This window comes from Acartia tonsa, chromosome 2 (genome assembly GCF_053477335.1).
Source record: "Acartia tonsa isolate MP-2025a chromosome 2, ASM5347733v1, whole genome shotgun sequence".
Taxonomy (NCBI): domain Eukaryota; kingdom Metazoa; phylum Arthropoda; class Copepoda; order Calanoida; family Acartiidae; genus Acartia; species Acartia tonsa.
Genome location: NC_137261.1, coordinates 43,923,315 through 43,951,290, shown reverse-complemented (window position 1 = coordinate 43,951,290; position 27,976 = coordinate 43,923,315). Strand labels below are relative to the sequence as shown.

Sequence of the window (27,976 nt, the reverse complement as noted above, 5' to 3'; positions counted from 1 at the left end):
GGTATATTAGTTCAGATTTTCAATTTTTTTTATGATAATAGTATTAAAATCAAAGTTTTTTTTCTGAGCATCAAGTATGTAATATACCTACTGCGCTGTTATAACTAAAGATTATATGTTATTAATCTGATAATCCATTAGAATGAGAAATAAGGCCATAGTTAAGCATGTCCCGGGGGAGGAAAGATTTACATTTTCTTTCCTGTACAGCCACCAGACATCCGGAGCAGCGGCCACAGGACAGGATCCTGGCAGGCAGTTTAATATGAACAGAGGACTGGACGAACCTTTTGATCAGTTTACAGCCAGAGTACAGGTAATAAATTTGGTTTAAGAGGGTTTGAATTTATGACCAGTTAAGGGAAGAAAATGATCAATTTTTTTATCATTGAAGTAAAAGAATTAAGGGGTAAGGGGTGAAATAACTCTATGCCCTGGGGTGGAGACACTTTGCCGACTTTTAATTTGGTCTTTGAATATCAACCCATAGCGCTGAAAACATTAACAAAGTCAACGCGTTACAAAAGAGCAGAAATCAATTTGTTAGCAGACGATAAAGGTATCCACCACTGGAACTAGTTAGTTGCCTGGGTTTTATATCTTTACGTATACATTTATTCTTCCATCAATTAAATTAGGAAAAACTGTTTTGCCCCCAACTATTCAATTAAAGTGTTTTTCTATGAGGAATACCATAATAATATTTTTTTTTTTTTAGGAACTAAGCAACCTATAAAAGCTTAGATTTTTCTAAATTATTTTTGATTGACATAAAAATGTAGGCAAACGTTGAAAAGATCTTGAATAAAAAGAAGAAAAAGAACGCGGCGGAGACAATAATAGATGTCAAGTTTACTCAGCAAAGTGGAGATAACTTAAACGGTAATAATTAAGGGTATTTGTCTTGGGAAAGGTTAGGGCAATCAAAACATTGTTAGGTATTTTTATGCCTTTTTGAAAAAAAGGCATCTAGTGTTCACTTCTTCCACCAATTCAAAAACAAAATTTCAGTGCTATCTCGTCTTTTGAATGTCCCTTTTGGTACATCTAAAACGATGGTCTCTAAAAAGTGTATCTGTCCGTAACTACATTTTTTCCTGAACACCTTGTTCACACAAACTCGAAGTTTGTCTATGCAGGTAATATAATACCCAATAAGTTAAATGCATAGGCAATATTTATAATGAATTATAAATACACAGAAAATAAGACTTTAAATTATTATTGTTAGTAATTTCAGTTTTAATTCTTCTAGATATTTCTACTGCTGGATATCTGGTTAGAAAATCCGGACTCAAGGCACCAGGTTCAATTTAATCAGTGTTTACACTTGTCCCCAAAGTTTTATATTGACGTTTTCTTATTCGTTGGCTGAATAACTTTGAATTTTGATTAGATGGTTCATTAAGTTGAGTGTCCAAAGTTTCAAACACTAATTATATTGTAATATATAGAAGGGAAAAAATTTTGTATTATCATTTGGGATGTACGTCAGTTTAACGGCCTTTGTCTTTTCCCTTAGATCCCTGATTACGTTAACTGTTTTGTAGTAAATTGTTGGAACGGTATGCCGTCTTAAAACTCATTAAATTGATGAACTGTAGATGATAATAAATGGAACAGAATATGATTTAATAGTAAATCCACCTCTGGTCGAGGAGGCCAAAATTGCAGAGCCTCTGATGGCTGGTTTTATAACAAATCCTACTAAATTAGAGGTAAAATTAGTCATGGGTACTGGGTAGCTATTCTAACAATCAATTCTACAAAAAATCACGAAACCTTTTAAAGTAAGGTGGAAGTATATTTTGTTTTTTTCATGTGATTGAAGAGGTGTGGGCAAGAAAGGGAGGAAAAGGGGAAGGGGGTTGTGGGGAAATTTTCCTTTAGAATTGTTTGTCAGAATCACATTCAATTTCCCCTGAAAATTATTGTTTATTCTATCCTTCACTATAAAGTATTAAGCTTTTTTTTGTCTAAAGCTTAAGATCTCTAAAATTGCTGGTCTGAATGTGTATAAATGTCTTAGGGTGGTCTTAGGCTTTTTTCATGACCTTCATTTACCCACGCTAGAAGCGATTTATGTAACTAGTTTATTATTTAAAGTAGTAAGAATTTTTTGTTTGAATATTGAGATTTTAATATCTACTGAACTGATTGACTTCTCCTTTTGATTAAAGCTTAAGGTTTCGGATTATAAACTGACAACATCCATAAGTAGCGAAGCTCAAAAATTATGAGTAGACATCTGGGAAAAATGTAGGAAAAATCATAAAACTTTAAAAACTAGGAATCGATCTAGCACCCCAACCAATAAAGGTATCTTAATAACACTTGATGGAAATATGTAGGATTTGAATTTATTTAATCCCTGAAAAAAAATTTTTTTTAATCCCATCTTGAACAGAAATTGAGAAAATTACAAAAACGTAGGGTGAGGCGGGGCATTACCGGTAATTTTTTCGGTTTTTTGAAGAAAAAAAATGGGGTAAATATTAATATTTTTAAATGGGACCAAGACCATTAGAAAGCTTACGTAAAGGACTATCAGGTCCTAATAGGACGTTATCCTAGGACTTTTAGAAGTTTGTCATAATTGGACTCAAAGAAATTACTGATAAATGCCCCATGGTGGGGCATTGTGGGTAACGTCTTTTCAACCTAAAAAAAATGATGAAAAACGGCCAAACGGCCAGTCAAACATAAATAATCATAATTAGTATAGGTTATAGGGATTATCCACAAAAATTTTCATAAAGATCGGACTATTCCTTCTATGTCAAAAATCATTTTTTTTTAAAAGACGAGAAATTTCGATTTTTTTTTCACAAAAATTTTCTCTAAAAATAAAATTTAAATTTTTTTATATAAAAAAAACCTGTTCTATTCACTTTTTGGCCTAATTCTTAAAAAGCCCATATTGAATTTTAGATTTTACCAAAGAAAACCTGAAAATTGATCTTAAAAATCGAATTTGAATTTTTTTTCGACGTTACCGAAAAATACCCCGCACGAACTTTGGTCATTTTTGAAAAAAAAAAATATTAACTCTACATTTAAGCTCTCAACGGATTTGGAAAGAGCGGGCAATTCTTAGTTCAAAAGGTTTTTACGGATCAGTTCTAGGTCTTACCAATTTTTGCGTAGGTCGATCTTTATACACCTAGGTGAAAAAAGTTTTGAAAAAAAAAAATTTCGTCCGACTTTGAGACCTTAAAAGTACCCTTGAAATTCATCTCACAAAAATTTAATTTTATACTTTTTGTAGGCAATTTAATAAGGAACAAATTTGCTTTTATGTTTTTTTCTGTCAGTCGATTAGAACATTGAGAAAAATGTCATTTTCTGAAGGTGGGTAAAAAATTACCGGTAATGCCCCTTACCGGTTAATGCCCCGCTTGACCCTAAAAATCTAGGAATCAATCTAGCACCCCAATTAATAGACAGACGGACAAAACAATGTATAGATTAGATTCGCATATGTCAAAGTAATCTTCACTAAAAATTTCAGCTGTCTATCTCTATCTTACTGACTGACGGACGGGCGGACGGACGGACGGACAGACAGACAAAGTGAATTATAGAGTATCTGCGCTACTAAAAATGTATTTGATTAATATTTACTTAACTAATGTTATTATATATTTGTTTTCAGTTAGCATTCAATGACTCAGCAAAATATGAATGGTTCACAAGCAAAGAAAAGCTTAGCAGTTCTTTAGATCCTAAGAAACCAAAATTGCAAGATCTTAAACCAGAATTTTGGACATTTAAGCAAGAGGGATTCTTCTTTACCCCAGAAAAACTTGATATCGGTAAACAAAAGTTTATTTTAAAAACTATAAGAACAAAATACACATTGTACAACGTTTCTCGCATATCTTGTTCAGAATAGTTTTCAAAAATTTTTTAGAAGCGAAGATTCTCTATAATTCACTTTGCCCTTCCATATCTGTCAGTCTGTGGAAATGTTATTTTCTCGTCTGCTGCTTTTCATGATAGATTTTTCTGTCAAGATTTCCTTTAAAATAAGAATTTTCTTCGATGATTTTTGTGTTTGCTACTTATGAGTGTTTACGTCCTTATTTTAAGCTCAAAAGCTACAACACTTATGTACATATTGTCCTTGTTTAAAATTTGTTCTTTTGTATAAAAAGCTAAAAAGAAACAAAGAGGTATTTTTATCAAAAAATAAATATTTTTACAGGTTGCACATTGAGGTTGGACATCACACCATTTTCTGGAGAAGTGAAAGGAAAACTTATTTTGCCATTGTCAAATATGAAATGACTTGTAAAGTTTGTATTTAAATGACAAACTATTTATAATTCCCTAAGTTTCGAGTTTGAAATGTATAAGATATAAACAACTTTGTAAATATGAAAATTGAATGATAAGTACATCTAATGAAAAGGCGACACATTCACAGTAATCTCGAGTACTGAGATAGAAGCCCCTCCAGATATGTCAGCTACCCGTGCCAGACAGGCTTGGACGCCAGCAGTCACGGATTTTCCGATACTCAGGTAAATCTTTTTGGTTGAATTGTAAATATTTATGCTAGTGGGATACCCACCTACCTGCAATAAATAAATGCATAACACAGACAACAAGTTTTAATATTTCCGACGCTACCGGCTGATATTTAAAGACCTAATGAAAAGTCGGATAAGGGTCCCCACACTGCACTGTGGGTACGGGTACTTATCTATAGCTCGTGCCCCCTCTAATTTTTTACTTTAATCTACCTACTAAAAAAAAGTGATGGAGATTTGAAAAGAAAATTTGTATTAAAAACGCCGGGGATGGGGTTAACTTAAACCCAGATTTGCATATAGGTACTCTGAAAAGTAAACTCACAGCTGGCTAAAATAACGATACCCCCCATCCACCCCCTTTCCTCCTACTGTATGAAGGAACTAAATATATTTTTGGATATCCCCGTTTATATCCTAAATCCTTTATCATAATTATTATCTTGTTGCTAGAGTGATGACCTATAACATTCTGGCGGATCTGTACGCCGACAGCGAATTCGCAATGGCAGAACTTTTTCCACAGTGTCCTAGATTTGCAATGGGTAAGAAATAAGACTTGTTTTTGTTAAAATACAAACAAGTCCAGTAGCAGTGAAGTCTAATAAAAGAGAAACATAACTTAAAATTCACCATTATTTTTCAATATGAAATTAATTACAAGAAATTCATATTTCAGTTTGGCTACGAAAACGACTAAAATCTGCTGGATTAGAGCCGCACTGAAAAATCATTTATTGCATCGTATTACAGACAATTCTCCACGAATATTAAAATAAAATCATAAAAATATTACAGGTTTAGTTAGCCAGGGCATTCGGCTCTCAGGGCCAACAAAACTGGTTTTAATTTATAAGTTTTCATTTTAATATCCGTGGAAATCTGTCTATAATACGATGTGATAAACAACTATTACAGATTACCGTTATCGAGTCAGATTAATCCTTGAAGAAATAATAAACTTTCATCCTGATATCCTGTGTCTCCAAGAAACTGATAGGTAAGGCATTTTATCACATTTAATGAAAGAATGTTCCTATTATCATATTCAAAATGAATGCTTTAATAAGCCTTAAAATATTTAAACACTAGTCTCTCATTGGACATGAAATGACGTCCAAAAAGAAAAAGGAATAAAGATATTGGAAAGAAAATTATTTTATTTCAAAATTAATTCTTGGCATTTTGGAATAAAAAATATAGGGGAAGGAAAATTATTTATTTTAAATTTATTTCTGGTCTTGAAATAATATGCATTATTTTATTTTAATTCGAGTGTCAACTAATAAGAAATAGACATGCTGTTTTAAAAGTTTGGAATAAAAATTATTATTTTTTGTTAATTCCTTTTTCAGAGTAAAAATAAGAATAAATTTTCCAACATCATTATTGATTTCTAATTTAACATTTCATTCAGTAGGTAATATTTATTTCAACATTTTTTTGTCATTCAAAATCAAGTGTCATAAAAATAATAATATTTAACATAAAAAAGAAATTTTTAAAATAATTTTGTTTTCTTTATTTGTTGAAGATTTAAGCCCAAGCTTTTTCTGAGGGGGGAGACCCCCCTGACGCTCTCTTCTTTATAACTTTTATTATTTCTGCAAAATATTCTAATTATCTTATAAATTTCAAAACATGAGATAAAAAGGAAATAATTTGCTGTACATTATTAAAAAATTTAAAAATTGTAAAAAAATTCCAACATGATTTTTAATTTTAAATACAAGAATATTTTTTCCAATATGATATGTTAAATTTAAATGCAGGAATAATTTTGTACTGTGGAATAGAAGAAATAAATGCTGTACATTAGAGTGGCTTGATTCTCAATGATTTTCTAATTTTAAATGTGCTACATACACTTTCTGTCTGAACATCATATAAGAGACAAAAAAATGAAAAGAAAATATTTTGGATAATGGGGAGGCTCGCTGATGCATGTAAACTTTTAGAAAGACACTTGTGGGAAGATTTTTTTTTTGGGGGGGGGCAATTATTTTTTCTTTCAAAGAATAAAGGTACTAAGAAAGAGAGGGAATGTCTGATTGAGCCAATAGGAGAATCGCATCGGTACATACATTTAATTTCATTGGTTGAAATTTTGTACACATCTTGTTAAGAATGCATGTTTTTTTTCATTTCATACATAGTTAAAAGTCAGCTGTAAACAGTATATTTTCTTAGTAGAAAGCTTTGCGGAATCAGAATTAATTGCCCAAAAATTTCGTTTAAATTTGAAAGCTTCGAAACGAGGTGGATTCTTAAAAAACAAGTTAGGCTGGCTACTCGCTGGTGAGGCAAAATTATTTTTGTGAAAAATCCTCCAAAATCGTATAAAAAAATTTACAAAAATTAAATAAAATATTAAAGGGTTATTAACATATGATTTTGTTTAATTTTTGTAGATTTTTAATGTGCTTTTGGATGATTTTTCACAACAATAATTTTGCCTCACTATCGAGTAGCGAGTCTATAATTTTTTAAGAATCCACATCAGCTTGAGTCGAAAGTAAACAATACTTTTGTCTGCTAGAAATGGGGTATTCCTGTCCAGTTTTTTGTTTAGGAATGAATATTTCTTACCCGAGGGAATAAATGATGGACCGATAGGTCATCATTTATTCACGAGGGTAAGAAATATTCATTCCTAAACAAAAAACTGGACAGGAATATCATTCTCATTTAAACAAAAAAACTCATTTTTTTATGCTAAAATGTGGTTTAATTTTGGTTTTTAATTTTCATTTATTTCCCGGCTATGATCATTTATATCTTATTTTCTTTCTTTTAGTAATTAATAAAAATTATAAAATCTTCCAAAAAAAATTTAAAATCTTCTAAAATCATACCAGGGATATAAATGAGATACCAGGGAAATAAATGAATATTTACATCCACTATTTAAGGGGTTGTTTATATGGGAATGTTCCTTCTTAGATTTGACGAAAAAGGGGTTCAGAATATGCTTCTATTCTTCTATTTCTATTTTTCAAAGTATAGCTTTATGCACCTTCCCAATTTTGTCTTGAAGAGTAGAATAAGAATAAAAAATCTGTTTTTAAAACTATTGATCCTAGCAAGAAAAATCCATAAATAACTTTCAAAACCAAGAGATTTTACATTTAATTTAAGATTTTTCATGTTTGGATGAATATTTTTTAAAACCAATTTGATATTCTTATATTAATCAACAAGACAAATTCAAAAACATGCATACTTTGAATAGAATACTTTGAAAGAAAAAAAGTTGCACCTCCAGAATAAACTTCTAAAATTTTTAATGCATTTACACACCTTCCCCCCCATTTCCCCTCAAGGACAAAATCAATTTTTTATATTTAGGTTTCTTATATGACGTTTAAACTGTAAATGTTGATTACAAATTCAATGTCCAAAATTGATCCACTCTACTGTACATTATTATAATTTAATATTTGATGTGGGTATAAACATTAGACATAGATGGTCAATCTGACCCCATTTTTTTCTTAAAAAGAAACCTTTGTTCACTTTTTGTTGTATATGAAATACGGCCCTATAGGCAACATTATTTGCAACAAAATTTTGCAATGATATAATTTTTAGAAAGCTAACTTTATTATAAGAAATTAAATTATTTATAACTAACTTATTATATGTTGTGTCATACGCTTCACATTATAAGATGGAAGAAAAGCTTTAACCTAAGATATTCAACAATTTATAGCTGACACATAATGTAAACAAAATTCCCTTGTGCTGTCTCTAGGTTATCTCTATTGTATAAATGACCGTACAAAAGAGGAGGAGAGAGAGAAGGAAATAGACAGAGAAGTGAGGGAGGGGGAAGAAATATAGAAAAAAATAGACAGAGATATTTATTGTTCACTCATAGATGATGTAAATTTTTTGATAGACTTTTTTGAATTTAACAAAAAGATAAAGAATGAGACAAAACCAAGTATCATATTTTATCAATATTGCTTATACAAGAAAGGTCATTCAAAATTATTTCACCAATATTAAGGTCAAGTGACAAAAATTTAAATTTCCACCTACTTCGCCCCCAAAGGGGACAATAGTAGAAGGAAAATTCAAATTTTGATCACATGACCAAAATTGTTGAAATAATTTTAATATCCTTTCTCGTATTCATTCGAATCCGGTGGATAGGAACCGGTTCTCATCCATACGAAAAAACTATGTCTAGCATCGTATTATATTCAGTTTTTTACGAATATAGAAATGTACAATCATAAGATTAAAACTAGTTTTTTAGCCGGCGCCTTCGGCACCACGGGGCTAAAAAAACTAGTTTTAATCTTATAATTGTACATTCTATATCCGCGGAAAGCCGTTTATAATACGATACGAGAAATAACTATTCTAGCATTCATCAATATTACGAAAATATGATAAATAACTATTCCAGGATGGCTTCCAAACCGATATCCGATGGATTAGAACCGATTGTTAAACATACCTACTGAAAATTCATGTAATCGTATTACAGACAATTTTTTATGAATATTAAAAATTTTAAATAAGAATTTTGAAATTAATACCAGTTTTGTAGCCCCGAGTGGCCTAAGGTCCGGGCTAACAAAACTGGTTTTAATCTTAAATTTTATCTTTTTAAATATTCGGGGAAAGCTGTCTATTACGAAGCGATGAAAAACCATTTAAAAGCGCAGTTACCTTACTAATTAGGGTATGACATAACGTTCGTCTGTTTACGTTATCATTCACTGGCACCAACAAACACAGTTATCAGTCATAGTTAATTACTCTTTTACCTAAAACTTTATATCCACGTTACTCTGTACATTAGGGTAGAAAACTTTAGGTACTTATGCATTTTAATCTATAGAAGGGGGAACCTTGTTTATCATAATAAAGGATATATATCAAGTTATCGTCTTTTGTCTCATCCCTTAAGATCCCATGTAAGTACCACTTACACAATGATCTCATAAACTTGATAATATTTTAATGAAAGACTTAAACTAAATTTTATGATAAAAATTTAGGAAAGTTTTCAAACATGATCTATTTCCCGTGCTGGATAAATATGGACTTTTTGGAGAATTTGCAAAGAAAGGCGGACAGGTTATAATACCTTTTTTTTACTTTAAGTAGTAAGGTTTTTTTTGTCGGTAGTCTCAGGTTTCGATAAGGGGGGACTCGGGAGGGAGGAGTTCTGACACTTGCGTAAATAGGGAGCATAGGCTTTGTCTTAGGAGTGTTGAGGAAAGGTTATTTGACAAAAACAATAAAGTGTAAGTTGACCTCTATCTCTTCAAACTAAGAGACCAACTGGAGGCCAAATCCAATTTTTTAAGATATAAGGAAACTTAATCCCAAAAGAAAACTTTTTGTCAAATTACCTATCCTCTCACTCCTAAGACAAAGCCTATGCTCCCTGTTAACGCAAAAGTGTCAGGACTCCCCCCCCCCCCCTTAATATTAATAAATCCATTGAGTTTTATTTTAAACAAATATTATATTTGAGAAGCTATACCGCATGATGCATCTAGATGCAATAGGTGAACCCACTAGTTGATTTAGAACATGATTTTTAAATAATGTTTAGGTTGATGAAGGATTATCAATATTTTTCCGGAAAAGCAAATTCAATCTCCTTCAAAGTAAAAGCATTGTTTTTAGTGATGAACTCAATAACAGGAAAGGAATATTTTATTAGTAGCGAAGCTACTCTATAATTGATTTTGCCTGTCCGCCCGTCAGTCCGTAACGCTAAACGAAAAAATGTGATTTTCTCAGATGTTACTCATGATAGACGGCTGTTTTTTTTTGTATAAATTCCCTATATCAATTTATCTTATCCCTTTAGATCCCTGATATTATTGTATTATTTAGATATGGACACTTAATGAAAGTAGTCACCAAAGTACCTGGATTGAAGGAACGGCTACTGAAGCGTACCACTGCTGTTCATATGCTAGCCATTCAAAGCACAGATAATTCGGGGTAACATTTTGTTTAGCGTTAATATTTTAATTATGTCAATACATGGACGGTGCTTTTCAGCTGTAACCAACAACGCAATTAATTCTAAAAAATATTTAGTATTTAAGCACATTTTTCCGTGATTTTGGGGAGGCTAAGCTTTGTAGTACAGACAGACAACCAGCCCCCCCCCCCCCCAAATATTATTTTAGATTTATTTCGCTTGTTGGTTATATCCTAATCCTGGGTGCCTTCACTTATAAGTGGTACACCGATCATCGCCCAAGGGATCTCTAATTTGTAAAAGAGAGGCACTTAATTTTTCATAATCCTGTTGGGCTCTACCAATACAGGTTTTTCAGACCCTTTCTTAACACTACCGAAACCATCAAAACGTTTTTTAATCATGTTTAGCTTTCTATTTTCAGATTCATACGTAATCTTAACCCTTATTTGAATATTTTATATTTTAGGAATATCCTGATTGTTGGAAATACACATTTATTCTTCAAGCCAGATGCAGACCATATCCGTCTGCTACAGATAGACATGTGTCTTACAGAAATTAAACAGTTTAGGTATATTTTCTTGTGTGTGCTAGCTAATTTATAGAGGGAGGAAGGGGCAATGTGCTATATTATACTAGTCCCCAAAGTTTTATAATAACGTTTTCTTATTCGTAGGCATATCAACTTTGGAGATATTTTTGAATTTTAATTGGTTTGTGCATTAAAATGAGTGTTCAAACGTTTTAACGACTAATTTTCATTTAAAGAAAGGGTAAATTTGTGTATCATCATTGGGGATGTACATCAATTTATCGGCCATTATCTTATACATTTAGATCCATGGTTAATTCATGTGTATGATAAAAAACATTGTTGTGTAACATGTAGAGATTCTTATGGAATGTGCAATGCAAATGTTATTTTTAATAGCAAAATATCCGCCCGTCCTTAGTCCGACTGTAAGAAACCTTTAGGTGAAAACGTGAATTTCTCGGCTGCAATTCAAGATAGATAGGCGGAATTTCTTTGAATTTTCCCTTTACTTAGAGCATCAAGAATAACTCAGTGTATCTGTTGATCCATCCACAATTTTGTTCTATATCGCTACTCTTGGATGTTTTCATCTTTGAGTTTAGTTAAAACATTATAACACAGGTCTCATTAGCATTAGATTCAAAGAATCTCAAAAGAAACGGACATAGTGGCCTTCAAATATGGTCCTGTGGTAGTTAGAATCCGTTTAAAATTAAATCCTAACTGCTCCTTCTCGCTAGATATTAATTTTTTTTTAAATTTAGGGATGAAATAGAAAAGGAGAATCCTGATGCCCAAGTTTCAGTCATGTTGTGTGGAGACTTTAATTCAACTCCACCCTTTGGGGTTCTTCAGTATTGCAGAGGTAATCAATATACTATTACTTGGATGTTGCACCAGATTTTCATGACTTCTGATTAAGTGATACTCGCATTTGGCTAAAATAACGATATGATACCCCCTTCCACCCCCTTTACCCCATTCCCTACTGGATGTACGAACTGGCCAATAAAAAAGGTTCATACTAACTAGCTAAATTAAAGTCAATATACCCACGTATATTTATATTATATCCATTACAGAGGTAGATGTTTTTTATTTTTCATTAAACCAATCCTTATGTTTTATTGCTCGTTGTGTGAAAGGTGTTTAATGTCTGCTTATACCAACAACGAAATTAATTCGAAATAATTCACGAAACCTATACGTTTTTCAGCTTTCGTTGGTGGGCAACACATAGTAAAATTGACGACAATTCCATCTGCCCCCCAAATATTATTTTAGATTTATTTTGTTTGTTGGTTATTACTTATACCTGGAATGGTACGAAACTAATTTTACCTTGTAATAAATGCCCCACAAGGCTCTAAGGAATGTGTACATTTATCTTAAAATTATAGTAAATAAAAATTATATCTAGAGGGACACATACCAGAAAGCCATCCTGACTGGTCCAGTTGTCCGGGAGAGCAGGTGACAGGACTCCAGCTCAAGCATTTATTTCACCTAGATACAGCCGCTGGCACTCCACAGGAATCATGTCACATGCACCACTAAAAAAGAAAATAGTGTTTTCCTCATATAGTATATGGCCCAAGGGTCTCAAGCTAAAACTTTTTGGTGAAAATTATATTTAATTTTTAGGTAATTTTTAGGTTAGGCTAGGTTCAATGTCCCGCAGATAGTTCCTCAGGGTTTGGACGACAAAAATTTCAAGATGTGTTAGGGTTTAGGTTAAATCCCAAAATGAAGAAAGGAAAGTGTGGTTTATACATGTGATATGATAAAATATTTTAGTATACAAATTACACTGTTGGCTTCAAAGATTGTTTGGATTATATTTTCTATGATAAAACTGCCTTCACAGTTGATCAGGTATGCTTAGAAACATGTTTTTTTGGCAGAAAGGTGAAAAAGGGGCTTGCAGATCTTCCTAATATCATTTTTAGGGGTTGTTAAACCCCTCCTACATCCCCCTTTCTGCATTCATATGGTAGAAAATTATAAAACAAGCACAATATATACCATAGTTGGGGCAGCAGATTTTTCTACTATTTTTTTAAATGCCTGTATGTCTATTTGAAACATGTTGATGGTTTAAAATATAATTAGACATGTTTACTTACAAAATTTTCATCAGATTTCAAATAAAATTCTGTCTCTTTAACTTCAAAAGTCCAGTTGTTTTCTGTCAATGTTCTTTTGTTTGTCTGATTTGTTGAACTTTTCCTTGTTTTATAAAAAAAAACGAAAAAAAATGTTTAATTCTAAGGTTATACCATTTCCAACTGCTGAAGAACTTGCTCTGAACACCGCCCTGCCCAATGTTTCCTTCCCATCAGACCACATCTCAGTTGTGGCAGATCTGAAATGGAAACATTTTAACAAAGAAGAAAGCTGAATATTCATATTTCCAGTATGGATGCGAAACCGATTGATATCCGTTGGATTAGAACCGGTTCTCAGCCATACTGAAAAATCATTTGTAGAATTATAGACAATTTCTACGAATACTAAAATAAAAATCATAAATTAAATACCAGTTTTGTTTTGCCCCCGGGGCTAACAAAACTGGTTTTAATCTTATATTTTACATTTTAATGTCTTTGGAAAGCTGTCTATAATACGATGCGATAATAACTATTTTATGATTTGTAAATAAATACAGAACAGGGATTTTGTTATTTTCTTGGTAACAATCATTAAAAGTTTTTCTATTAGGAAAAATGATGCGTTCAGACAAAGATCTTTTATGACTGACTGAATAAACTGATGCTATAAATATCAATCTTCCTTGTTTTAATATTATTGTCATAGATTTTCAAATTAAGAAAAAGCATGACAATGATTTATGAATACTGTGATTTTATTATTTACACAAATTTTTAGACTTTTTTTATATGCTATCGCCTAAATGAACAATTGCATAGGTTATTATTTTTTCATATTATTTTCAGATTATGATAAATGCTGAAAAGGCAAAGAAAAAACTAAAAAGGTAGGTAATTCTTATGTAAAAGAGGAAAGACGTTTGTCTTAATTTCTGTCTGCGTGTTTTTACTAAAAGTTCCCGCTATCCCTTGGGACATCTGAATTGATGGTTTCCAAAAGTTTTGTCTGCCTGTTAGTCTGTCTCACCTTTTCACACTAATTTCTACTTAGACTCGCGATTTTTTTAGCTAAAGTGATCGTGAACTTTATATTTTCAAAACTCCATCCGTGTTTAGAGAAATACCAATGCATTAAGAGAGTGTTTAATACAGAGATTTGTACAATAACTTTGATAGCACTATATTATAACTTTAAGAATCAAAATTTTCTACAGCTGTTTTACATCAATTAAGAGTTATTTGAAAAATGCTTCACGATCACTTTATTTATAAATCTCTGCTGCGATGGATAAGCCGTAATTTTACTGAGATGAAGTTGTTATAGTTATGTTTAGAACGTATACAATAACATGTTAATAACCACATGAATTAATATATCTTTGATTAGATGCCTCCCAAAGGAAAGAGAAAGAAGATAATTTGGAACAATAATGACTGCAAAGCAGAATCATGCCTTAGGCCAGAATGTAAGTTCGCCATTAATTGTTTTGGAAGCGTAGCTTCTTCAAAATTAGGATATGTTCATTGTTCGTTTGTGTTGGTAAACGTATTTTAGATACAACTTAAAACTCTCCCCCAATTTTCTGCAGTCACACGGATATGCGTAGTTATGTGATTGTGTATGATGTTTATGACGCAAACAAATAGTATTTTTACTTCATTTCTGTTTTAATCCTGCACTCTAAAGCAGAAATCTAAAGCGATAAGACAATTGCCGATGTATATCCCCAATGGAGATACACATAATTATAAAAAGTCTCCAAAGCCAACGAATGAGAAAGTATTATTATAAAACTTTTGGGACTAGTGTAATAAAAAGCACAATGTCTCATCCCTTCCTGACTCTAAACACTTTCTCTGTCTCACATTTTCTACAGACTAATACGCGAGCAATGTAAAGAAGCCATGCCACAAATTCTTAGTTTTTAATTTGTAGCATTAAATTAAAAGAATAGAGGGAATGGGTTAAAATAACTGTAGGTTCTCGGGGTGGGGACCCTGTGCCGACTTTCAATTGGAAATTTAGTATCACAATAGCGTCGGAAATATTAAACACCGTCAAGGCGCCACAAAAAAAACAGAAAGCAATTTGGTAGCAGACGAATAAGGTTCTCAACACTGGAACAAGGTTATACATCTATACTTATATATTTAGCCACCAGCACCTGGGTAAAATGTGACTGTTGTAAGCAATGGTACCACATGGTCTGTGTGGACATATCTCCTGATCAGCTGGATGAAAAGAGGGATTGGTTCTGCCCAGTGTGCCATACATTAAAAAAACAGGTTATTTATCCCCCCCCCCCCTCTGGGGGTTTCTTTTGAGGTATTTCATCTGAGATAAACTATTTTTTATCTAATTTTCTGTCAATTGATTTTCTTCTAAATGAACTTTAATGAAAATTATTTGAATTTTTAAAATTGAAAATTTTTGGATTCTTGAGCTCTTGAAATTGTATTGGTTACACTGAGATAAACCCCGAACCACTTCATTATGCAATCTACATTTTCTTGGATATTTTGTCTACGGTAGTCCATAAGTGTACAGCTTTACAGTACATTGTTTCTATTTGTTAAAGCAACACGTATGATAAAAGAAAAAGATTCTTTTAAAAGTAAAATGCTTATATTTCAATCAAAATCTATATTTTTTTATTTTTTACCGATCCACGTCATTATGCAAATCAAAAGAAAATCAATGAGAAAACGTTTGTTTTGCACTTTTCTCCAATTTTAAAAAATGATTCTGATAAAATAGCAATATTTAAGGGATTTATGCATTAATTATAATGAAAAACAGTTTAAGGTAGATTTTAATGATTTTTCTAAATAAGAAATAATTGAAAAAAAGAAATTCTATCCTTATCACTTTAGAGGACAGCTGCTGACCCCCAGTCTTATGGATGAAGCTAAATACATGTTAAAGATAAAAATTACCCTGAAAAGTATACAAAAATGTTTTTTATTGTGTTAAAAAAATCCATTTTAAAATCTTGATTTTGAGGATGATGGCCTTTAAGATGCTCTTACTGGTAGTGAAGGTGAGCTAAATGTTATCTAAGTACATGACCATTACAACAACTTGTCTATTAACCTATGTACCATTTTTTGTAGTCATAGCAGCCTTCAGTGGAGCCTCTCGACATGAAATATAACCATTATCTAAAAACTACATTATTTACTTTATGAATTTTAGTAATTAAAATTGCAATTTTTTTCTTTTTTAATATTGCTTGGCTGGAGGCTGCTATGACTACAAAAATTGGACCATAGTTCAATATATAAGTTTTCTTCAAGGGCATGCACTTTGATAACATTTAGCTCACCATCACCACCAGTAAGAGCATCTTAAAGGCCATCATCCTCAAAATCAAGATTTTAAAATGGATTTTTTTAACACATCAAAAAACATTTTTGTATACTTTTCAGGCAAATTTATATTTTTTACATGTATTTAGCTTCATCCATAAGACCGGGGGTCGGCAGCTGTCCTCTAAAGTGATAGGGATAGAAGTTCTTTTTTTCAATTATTTCTTATTTAGAAAAATCAATAAAATCTACCTTAAACTGTTTTTCATTATAATTAATGGATAAATCCCTTAAAAAATTGTTATTTTATCAGAATTATTTTTTAAAAGTGGAGAAAAGGGCAAAACAAACGTTTTCTCATTGATTTTCTTTTGATTTGCATAATGAAGTGGATCGGTAAAAAATACAAAAATATAGATTTTGATTGAAATATAAGCATTTTACTTTAAACAGAATCTTTTTCTTTTATCATACGTGTTGCTTTAACTTAACAAATAGAAACAATGTACTGTAAAGCTGTACACTTATTGTCTACCGTAGACAAAATATCCAGGAAAATGTAGATTGCATAATGAAGTGGTTCGGGGTTTAGGTCAATGGAAGATATTTTAATCTTTTTCTTTGAGACGATATTTCAATAATTTTTCAGTTAGCGAGATTTTATGGTAGAGACATATATACATCCTGTTGCTTTCGTATAAATACTAAATTTTTCTCTTTATATTTAGGAATTCCAAGAGCTGAAAGATAAACTCTTGAACAAGGTTGAGGAGTTATCCAGCAGTCAGCCTGATTTCAACTGTATTACCATTTCCAGAGAAATGTTTAAACAAAAGAAAAATGCCGGAGCTTTTAATTTCGCCCTAGGAATTATATCTTTTCAATCCATTTATTATTGCTTGATTAGAGTAAAACGCTAGAGGGTGAAAGGGTTAAATTATTGTATTTCCTTATCACAATGACCTTGCGCCGTCTCTCAATTGGGTCTTTGAAAATTAACTAATTAGGTCGGGTATATTAATATTGGATGTTGCACCCACCATGTTTTCATGTACTCAGATAAAGTGATACACGCAGCTGGCTGAAATAACGTTACACTCAATCCACCCCTTTTACCCCCCCCCCTTTCTCCCCTCCTATTGGATGAACGAACTGACCAATAGGATATATGACAAAAACTACGAGCAATACAGAAAAAAAAATATTTAAAATCTATGTTTTCAATTCTATGGTGCCTAAATTAATCTACTCTTCTTTTTTTTTTGTCAATAATGATAGTAAAATATCAAGGGTAGTCTTACTAGATTATAATATAGAAATTAAACAATGGACCTATTTATTACATTAGCTCTCTCGTACTTTGTGGTGAAAAAAGATATTTAATTTTCTATAGATTTCCCGCCAACATTGTTGGATTTAAGCAAGAGAATTAAAAATAAGTTTTCTACACTTTCAGACTTTAGGTAAGCTTTTTATAATTTAGTTTTTAATACCTAGGGCTTAGAAACCGAATCACATTCGCTGGATTAAAACCGATTCACGGTCGTACTAATAAATCATGTATAGCATCGTGTTACAGACAATTTTCCACGAATATTAAGATAAAATCATATGATTATTACAGTTTTGAGAGTCCGGGGTGTCGGCCCCTGGGCTAACCAAACAGTTTTAATATTTTAAATTTTCATTTTAATATCTGCGGAAAACCTCAATAATACAATGCGATAATTAACTAATAAATAACCATGTTTATTCTTAATTTAATACATTGGACGGCTTTGATAGACTGTTCAATTTTTTAACCAACAATTTTAATCTACAAAAGGGGTAATTTTGTGGGATGTATTTCAATTTATCCTCGATTGTCTTATCCCTCAAGATCTCTGAGACGATGTGAACTATAGAACTACAAGCATTGGGCATTAACGACAGATCAACTATCATATAAAGTTAAAATGGTTACATACTATTTTTTGTCAGGTTTGAATACAAGCTAATGTGCAAGAACCTTATTTGCGAGTTGTTGGACAATTATGCTTCACAGGTTAGTTACCTCTTTTAAATGAATTTATTTATCGCAACGTATTATAGACATATCAATATGAAAATTATGAGATTAATTTTGAAATTTCCTTGTTTTTAAGTGTGAGAAATAAATTTTATTCACTAGCTATTCAACTTTAGTAGATTTATAAATAAAGTAAAATACAATGTTATTGTTTCCAGGTTCAATTTATTGAGTTTGAATTGGACGACATTTTTGATGACCTAATTAAACCGGAAGAGCCAGAACCGGAACCGGAGCCTGAAACTGTGCCTGACCCGTGTCCAAGCCCGTCTTACTCCTATTCTGGAGGCAGTGATAGTGTACCTGAGTTCTATGGGAACAGCGTGAAGCAAGAGAAAAAATTTTCATCTGTGTTAGATTTGGGAGTTTCATCCTTCTCTTCCGATACAGGTGACCAACAAAATACATCATTTCACCTTTTTTAGTTTTAAATTTGCAATTAAAAAAATCCAGTAAGTCATACAGTGGCGCCACCTAGGGGCTTTATAAAATTTTGGCGAGAGGGTGGTTTTATCCTCCCACAAAATTGTCATAAACCTCCTTAGGATCTATTAGAAGCTAAACAAAATTGAAAAGGAGGACCATATCGGTTTAGCGGTTAGTGATATCCTTCAGTACACGCACACAGACACAGATCCTGTTACTTTATTTATTAGGATAGAGATAAACCTAATAGATGACATAGTTTTGAATTAAGTTTTATTCAGGGGAGTATAATATATTCTGCACAAGATTCATTTTTCCCCTGCTGCAATTTTTCAGTGTCAAGTTTTTATCTACCAGTTATCTACAAGTTTACCACATATTTTTTATCCCCCCCCCCCCCCTTAGCAGGGTGAAATCTGCAGAATATTGTACACCCCTGGTTTTAATAAATATTTGTCATAGTTAATGATATTCTTTGCTTGTTCAGTGGATGAAAAATACATGAATAATGTGACAAACGATGCTTCTTTGGATGAAAACAGTGATGATGTTAACATGTATGAAAATCCTACAGAGAATGAAAATAATGCTGGGCTAGAGGAATATTCCCGCTGTACCTACTGTTTCAAGGGATTTACTGAAGCCGGGATATATTCTTGTAAGCGGGACCATCATGTCTGTGTTAACTGCAGGTTAAAATTTTATTTTAACATAAAAATAAAGGTTTAAATGTAAATTTTTACTCATTTAATAGCAAATGTTTAGTAAGATGTGCCTTTCTACGATTCTCATTTAAAAGTTTTCGTTTTATGCCTCTTTGATAACAAAATCTTATGTTTTAATGGAAATCTTTTAGCAAAATAATAGATATAATCGTTAATCATGATATTATTCTTGCTTTTGAAATAGAAATCGTCCATTCTTAAACCTTTAAGAAAATACTACTATTTTTCCTTTTTTCGTATATGGCTGAACTGAACTATGAATAATCAGAAAATAGTTGATTAGCTGCTTCGGTAAATATTAGGTCACTTATTTCACTTATCTTTTAATACATCAACTAAATATTTGTAGAATGGTGATACCTGGTTGTATATGTCCTGTTTGTTATCATGAATTTGGAGATAGAAAAAGGCTGGCTCTTGATCATGAAGCCAATGTTAAAATGAGGTAAAATACAAAAAGAGAACTATGCACGAACGAGTGCAAGTGACATTTAAGTTCCTTCATGTAAAATAATGTTTATTATAGTTGTATCATCTATAAAAAAAAATAGTTTCACTGTGTTTTTTTATGAAGAATACTTTCAAATGTTAAGAATTATTTGACGAAATATCATTAAATGTTTCGTTATGTTCAGAGTGTATAATAAAATTATGTTTCTGTTCCAAAAAATATTTTTAATATTAGGTTAGGAAGCAAGGGAGCAAACCCTAACAGCCAAATGTTCCAAACCACTATGGCAAAGGCCCAGAAAGGGAAGGGTGGTCGAACAAGAGGTTCTCCAGTTCCTGCAGTTGCAGGAATAAACCCTATTAGAGCTAATAAAAGAAAATCAGCAGAAGTTATGGATGAGGAAAACTCGGAAGGATCTGGAATAGGCATCGGCATGGTTTGGTCCTGCCAAGAGTCCAGGTTTGTTTATTTTTAAAAGCGTTTGAATATATTTTGGGTAAAATCATTCTTTTACTCCATGGGTGAACAGATTTGCAAAAAAAAACTAAAAAGTGTAATACTTAAATTTGACCCTGTTGCTATTGTGCTAATGTGATTAAACATGGTTCTGCTAGAGAGCGACAACGAATCCGTTAAAAACAATATTTTTCGCCTAACTGTCTTATACATTTACATGACATTTACACATTACCTATTTTTCATTAATATTTTTAATCTATGCAAATTTTATTAGCGAAGAGACGAAACCAGTGATACTAGCCAGCGGTCAGATTAAGAAGGAGAGAATCACAGAAGAACTACACACTGAGAATGAGGAAGAAACGCCTCAAATTAACATGACAGCTTTGCTAACTGATACACAGGTAATGCAGTATTTTTATTGGCAGCTGGAAGCAGTTGGAATATTTAATAAATATTTAATTAAATTCATGTAAGTATAAATGTAGGATATAAATGAGACTAAATTCAAAATTTGGATCAAAAATAGTGCTAAGACATAGCAAGATTAATTTAACATTCTAAAATCATTGACTATGACTATAAAATAGTTTGACGTTCTTACTTAAAAAAATACCAACGGATTTCTTATAACGATAATTATACAGATTTAATTTTTCCTAGGAATTAACAAGAAATCTACATCTAGATTTAAATTGACAGAATAATGTTTACATTTTACAAGCTTTTTTGTTATAGGCTACCAATATGTTGACAATGATCCACGCTGACGTTGTGGCGGCTGATTTTAAGACTGAGCCAACGTCGACAGCTGATCTCAGTATGTCGCCTTCCGTATCAGCTGTGTCGTCTTCCCCATCAGCTGATTTCAATATGTCGCCATCCGTCCAAGAGGATCTAAGTTTACAAGAGGGGAATGCTGGTTCTGGTAAAGGGAAACCCAAGCAGGCCCCTAAAAGAGGAAGAACTAATGACAAGTAGGTTTATGGTGCTTAGTAGCTCTAAATTCCGTCACAAAATTAGCCTTTTTAAAAAACAACCCATTACAAAAGATCATCCAGTAAAAAATATTTTTTCCCATTAGCTTAGTCTGTCGGTCATTTAAGATACAAATGAAAAATTATTGATTCATTAATTCTGTTCTGGTTAGTAATGACACATTCTCTCTTTTTCTTTATTCGTACCGATGAACACCTAATCTATAACACACTTTGTCCGTTTGTCACAGTCCATCCCTGATTTTTTGCTCCGCTACGTTTGATTTTGTCACCCTTGTTCTTATGTTAATCTCAGTTTATTTAGTATCAATCGATGATAAAATATATTTACTATTAAGGATGATAAATGTGACCGACATGAAAGAACAGAACAATATAGAGATTCTAAACAGTCAGATTAATCTCCGCGTTAGGGAGATCTCCAAGCTACAGAATCATATGTAAGTATTTATTATTAACATTTTTTTACTAGAAGACAGGGATCGATTCTAAAGACACTGGCCGATAAATACAGGGATGAAACACAAAATTATATTGCATTTAGTGTTTGAAACGTTAGGAAGTTCAACTTAAAAAACATTCAATCAAAATTTGATTAAAGTTTCCGAAGTTGACAAGCCAATTAATAAGAAAACTTTATTATGTAACTTTGAGTACTAGTATAACCAGGGGTGTATATTCTGCACAAGATTTATTTTTTTTCCCCGGCTACAAATTTCTTTATTCCCCCCCCCCCCCTAGTTTTTTCTCACCAAGTAGGGGGGAAAATGGAAAAATATTTAAAGAACTCTATATTTTATTTATTTTATCCACCCTACCACATATTCTTTTAGTTTTTTTTACCAAGGAGGGGGGGGGGGGGAATGGAAAAAATGTTTTCAGTTTTCTTAATTTTTACATTTTTTTTCCCTCCAATCACTAATTTTTTATTCTCCCCCCCCCCCCCCTCCCCCTGAGCCGGGGATCCCATGTAGAATATACACCCCTGAGTATAACATACAGCCCAATGTATGCGAGAGCGGTGGTCCCGCAACCGTTTTTTTTATACGGCTAGTTAGATATCTAAAACTGTCAATTATTTTCAGAGCCAAACTGAAGAATCCGAAGTATAAGGATGTGTACAGTGAAAAAGTGAAGGTTATCAGATTAGAAATCAAGGAACTCAGCCAGCTATTAACTCAACAAATTAACGTAAATATTTTTATAATATTTTTTAGTTTATAATGCAAAATAACTGTTAAATGGGAAGCTTTTCTATAATTTGGGTCAGTATGTCCATACGCAACAGACAACTCCTATAGTTAATTTATCCATGTTAGAATGTAGATTGGATGTTATCGATGAATTTTTAATTTTAAAGGATGTTTTTAGATGGAGTAAACGTATTGTTATATGGAACATCTAAGTACACCACCCCTCATTATTTCTAGGATGTAGATGGTGAAACCACTGTAAAGCAACCACGGAAAAAACCGCCACCCCCGCCTCTTGTGCCTGTAGCCAAGCCCAAACCTGTGATATCTAAGTCATCAACAAATACCACAAAGCCTTCCGGAGCACAGTTTGTGAAACCATTGATAATACGTCCAAGAACCACTTCTACAGATACTAATGTTCTAAAGGGTAGGGATATAGGGATAATACAATGGATCAAAGTTGAATTTTTTGCATTAGGAGTAAGAATAAAAGTATAAGTTTATTTATTGCTTAAAAGTAATGACAGTATCACCTAGTTGAATAGCGATAAAAATTAAGTTTTGCAAATTTTTTTTTGAAGAATCACTACATACCTCATTAGAAAACATTAAAAACAACATGGATTATATTTAATAGGAGGGTTGAGAAACATATTTTTCAAGTTAAATCTAGTTTTATAGCCTCATAAATAATAAAAGATAGATCTGCAAAACTGTAATAATAGTCCATTGTCCTATCCTCTATTACCTGATTTGTAGGAAGTAGTAATCCCACATCAGCTGGAGTAGTTGGAGGACGAACACGGCATCCATCTGCAGGAAGCATCCTACCTGACATACACCATCCAACAATCTGTCTTGACTCTAGTATTTCCACCTCTGAGTATGTACACCATGCTCCTAATGATACTAATATAGGTTATATGAAGACTGATAATCAGCATAACGGCGGCAGCGGCGGTTCAGGATTTCAAATCTTGCAAGTTGAATCTATGGCTAATACTAATGAAAATAAAAGGTATAGTTCCATGCTGAGAATTAATAAAGAATGAGTGAAGTTTTTTTTAAATATACCTTTCTAATAAACTGATATGGTTCTCAATTAAAATGTAGCTTCTCACGGGTCCTGGGTAGGTTTATAAATATTTTGGGAGGGTTCCACTACCCCTCAAATATAAATTGCCTATAGAAAAAAATACCCCCTAAAATATGTAATACTAGCGGCTTCGCCCCTTTTTTGGGGGGGTATTTTCATTTTTTTGGGGGTGGGGTTGGGGGTGTTTCCCCCCCCAAGAAAATAGTTATAAACCTTCAATGGACCTATGAGAAGCTACCCTGTAAAGGAGAACCCGATCGGTTCAGCGGTTAGCGAGATTCTTCGCTACAAACAAACAGACAGACAGACAAACAAACATCGTTCTACTTTGTATTATAGATAATCTTTTAATGTTTTTCGCCATACTTTAAATATCTCATGGAACTATCCTTTAAGTTTACCTGAAACTTTTAACGACCAGCACCAAAACTTTTCACCAAGTAGTAGTCACAACCAGCAGCACAGCTATGTTGATCAACAAAATAGTATCTACGAGCAGAACGGTCAACTTGGACAGATGCAATATATTGACATGAGCCAGACTAATGATGATTTCGAAGAAGTGATGCCCATGGTGTCAATGGAAGAGAATAATTTTGTTGATATGTCGTCGATCGATATGGGAGATTTAATTTGTGAACCTGTCTCTTTGGATCCAAATGCCCTACAAGGTTAGTAACAATTGATTTATTTTATACATGGATATTACACCAGATTTTCATGTTCTCTAATAAAGTGAAACTTGTTGCTAGCTAAAATAACGATACTCCCAATTTACACCAGCCCCTCTTTTCTCTTAGTGGATGAACGAACTGACCATTAAGCGAGATCTATGTCAGCAACCAAAATTTACAACAATTTTTTCCCTGTCATAATATCCACCTACGCATATTCTACATATTCTATGTTCTGTCATTTAACCCAAAAATATTTTTTTTAAATCGTTTTTGGCTACCTATTCAAATTATTACTTTTTTATAGTCGACAATTTAAATGTGCCTGGAATCAGCGTTCATGGCATTCATAGTGGACTTGGTGGAGATGTTGGTAAACAGATCCAGTCACAAGTTGATCTACAAGGTAAAACCATAACACTTCCTTAAATATAAACATGTGAACATCCTATTATTTTCGATTTGGCAATTGATAGGATTAATATAATATTATATATGCTTCTATAAAAATAATACTCAACCGTTTTTGTTCGTTTCCACGGTAAGGATTTTTTGTTAAAAATTTAAAGATAATTGACAATACGCAAATGTAAACAAATGTCAGCTGATTGTAAAGCATTTATTGGTGTGAAATTGCCGCGTAGATTATGAGAAGTATAATATTGTCTTTGCCTTTGTTGAAATGATATCATGAAGTATTAATTAAAACAAATATAATTTGTTACAGAGGGTGAAGGTGGACAGCTGGTTGAAGTAGATGCTGATGGAGGACATCTAGTGGAGGTTGATGACGGTGGAGGACAACTAGTTGAGGTTGATGCTGGTGGTGAAGTAGTGGAAGAAGATGAGGAAGCCTGCTGTGAACTTGTCAATTGGATCAATAATAAACACGAAACCTCAGGAATATTTTATTACTGAAAAGATTTTGATTTATACCGACCATTTTTACTCTCTGAGTCTGGTTCAACTCATTACCATGCACAGTTAGGACTTTCAGACAAAGGCCGTGTTATTTAACCTAATATCCCGATTGTCTGTGTGTTTTGACAGAAAAGGAGAGATTTTGCTTCCCTAAATTATGTTGTTGCACCTGACTTTAAAGTGTTGCAAACAGTGCAGCACCCGTATGAGGTAATTGAAAGGTTTTGTTTTGTCCAGTAATAGAATATAAAAGCAGGATATTTGAGCCTACCAGCAACTAAGAATGTAAAGGATAATGAAATCCACTGGTATCCCTTCCATACCATTATCTCTAACCTGGGAAAAGGAAAATATTATCTTCAATTTCATATCAATAATCATAGATATATTATTACTTATTACTTGGATATTGCATCAGATTTTCATGTATTCTGATAAAGAAATACTCGCAGCTGGCTTAAAACACCATAACCTCATCTACCTCCTTAACCCTATCTTACTGGATGAAAGAACTGGCTAATAAGTGAGGTTCATATTAGCACGCTAAATTGAAAACAATTTTCCCCTGCCTTAATATCCACAATCACATGTATCATATATCAATTTCAATAATAAATAAAAGCTTAGGTACTACCCTTAAACCTTGAAAACTTTTTGATATTTGTTGCTTAGTTTTTTTTTGTTGATATTTCTTGTTTGTTTGTCATTATGATTCAACTGATGCAGTGCCACATGCATTTCCAAGCAGAGATGATTTATACCTATGCTAGTCAGATTAAGGTGTTGTATTTTTAAATATTTGAGTTTACTAATTGTCATTTAAACAAAATACGTGTAATATTTACTACTATTTCAATTTATTGGAATTATCTTTACCTAATATATTCTAAAATTCAATATCATATCTCAGATATCTTTGTAAAAATTTCCACCTAAGATAATATTAAAAATGGTTAGGATTGTATCATTTTGAGGTTGGGAGATCAGCCAATGCCTTTTTCCTAAGAGCATATGCAAGTGACAGTAAACACAGGTTTGTTATATAAAATCAATTTATACCTAAAAGCACATTAAATATTTTAAAATTTTGATACCAGAAAGTTCGTAAGTCCGATTAAAACATGTTCTGCTTATTAAATTATGAAATTCTACCAAAGTTATTGTTCGTTTTCCTTCCATCTGATTTTAGAGCTTCGCTTGTTTCATCCGAAATATTGCCAGCTTATAGTTATTACACTACTTGTAGACATATAATTGGCCTTTTTATTTCAGATGGAAGTTAATTTTGACTGGCGAATCAATGAAGATGTTTCTGGGTGGTGTTTTTGTTAACAAGAATGAAGTACAACCAAAAGTATTGGATGCTGTTTATAAAGAAAAAGAAGTTATAAACTATAGTATTGTTATCAGTAAATAATATTTATATTTTTTTCAAAACTGTATCTTGAAATACCAAAAAAATTATAAATTAAATTTATTTTTTCGTGAATAAGTAATTCTGCTTTAAAATTCTAATAGATTTTTTTTGAAACTGCCAAATTTAAAATTTAATAGTCACATATATTTAGATTTTAATACTTATACCAAACTCAAATATTTTTGTTCTCTATCTGAAGACCACTTTTTGCAAGGTATTATATACAATAAATTTATAATATTTAAGCTTTGTTAAATTTATTAATGAACTAAACCTTTTTTCATATTTTTTCTGTAAATACAGTTAATAAAGTTGAAACGGACATGAATTTAGTGATTTTAATTCAGACATTGGAATATAACTCACACTTGTAACTTATTTATTTGGTTTTCCGTGTTTACCGGTCCCCAAAGTTTTATAAATACTTTTTCTTATTAGTTGACTAAAAGGACTTTTATTACTCACTTAATTAGTTGGTAGAAACTAGCATTTTTCAACCAATAATTTTGATATACTGATGTTGGGGTAATTTTGTTAATTATCATTGGGGAGGTACAGCAATTTTTCGTCCATTGTACAAAACATAGAATTTTGTTTTCCGGGGCCTTAGGCTTCTTGGGGCTAATAAAATTGGTTTAATCCTGAAATTTTTAATTTTAATATCCACGGAAAGCTGTCTATAATACGATGCGATAAATAACTAACCTATCCTATTATAGGGTAGTGCGGGGTTAATGCGGTAGGGGGTCTAATTCCGGTCACTCGACCAACTTTTTAAAAACCGTTTTATAACGGTATTCTAAACGTTTGCGAGAGATCTTCAGAAAAGCAAAGTTGTAGTTTATTGCCTATACTTTCATTTCTTACTTTAGCAAATTTTTGTCAGATCACTCCTTCTATGATTTTTTTGCCCTCAAAAAGTTGCAAAAAATTTGCAAAAAAAAAATTTCAAAATAGGCCATGTTCAATCTAAAATTGTGAAAAAATGGTAAGTCCTATTGACCCCCGGGTTTTTGTAAAATGAAAGATATGGCATTCATTTATCGTTTGCAATTGGAGGCGTTGTTCTAACTTGATTTTTTCATAATTTTTT

General features: G+C 32.2%; 2 protein-coding genes across 3 annotated transcripts; both read left to right on the top strand.

Annotated features, from left to right (window-relative positions):
• The first annotated feature begins 112 nt into the window (after nucleotides 1–112).
• LOC145311929 (2',5'-phosphodiesterase 12) lies at nucleotides 113–13,990 on the top strand. Of its 2 annotated transcripts, none has more exons than XM_080150978.1 (17): nucleotides 113–316; nucleotides 783–882; nucleotides 1,256–1,299; nucleotides 1,605–1,718; nucleotides 3,656–3,815; nucleotides 4,208–4,256; nucleotides 4,416–4,526; nucleotides 4,989–5,080; nucleotides 5,454–5,535; nucleotides 9,551–9,629; nucleotides 10,114–10,205; nucleotides 10,401–10,511; nucleotides 10,964–11,068; nucleotides 11,797–11,897; nucleotides 12,453–12,565; nucleotides 12,830–12,907; nucleotides 13,305–13,990. In XM_080150978.1, exons 1-17 carry the CDS (start codon nucleotides 143–145, stop codon nucleotides 13,431–13,433), a joined length of 1,734 nt encoding a protein of 577 aa, XP_080007104.1. In that variant the 5' UTR covers nucleotides 113–142; the 3' UTR covers nucleotides 13,434–13,990. The 2 variants fall into 2 exon arrangements, with proteins under 2 accessions (XP_080007104.1, XP_080007105.1); XM_080150979.1 differs by having other exon boundaries at nucleotides 288–316; nucleotides 1,256–1,306.
• LOC145311927 (uncharacterized) lies at nucleotides 13,963–27,211 on the top strand. Its single transcript, XM_080150976.1, has 22 exons — nucleotides 13,963–14,030; nucleotides 14,531–14,609; nucleotides 15,299–15,429; nucleotides 17,181–17,319; nucleotides 17,846–17,915; nucleotides 18,433–18,496; nucleotides 18,679–18,910; nucleotides 19,434–19,638; nucleotides 20,021–20,116; nucleotides 20,357–20,581; nucleotides 20,856–20,985; nucleotides 21,320–21,558; nucleotides 21,918–22,019; nucleotides 22,665–22,770; nucleotides 23,010–23,202; nucleotides 23,535–23,793; nucleotides 24,268–24,542; nucleotides 24,853–24,951; nucleotides 25,273–25,448; nucleotides 25,725–25,814; nucleotides 26,426–26,499; nucleotides 26,739–27,211. Exons 2-22 carry the CDS (start codon nucleotides 14,531–14,533, stop codon nucleotides 26,881–26,883), a joined length of 3,129 nt encoding a protein of 1,042 aa, XP_080007102.1. The 5' UTR covers nucleotides 13,963–14,030; the 3' UTR covers nucleotides 26,884–27,211.
• The last annotated feature ends 765 nt before the right edge of the window (nucleotides 27,212–27,976 follow it).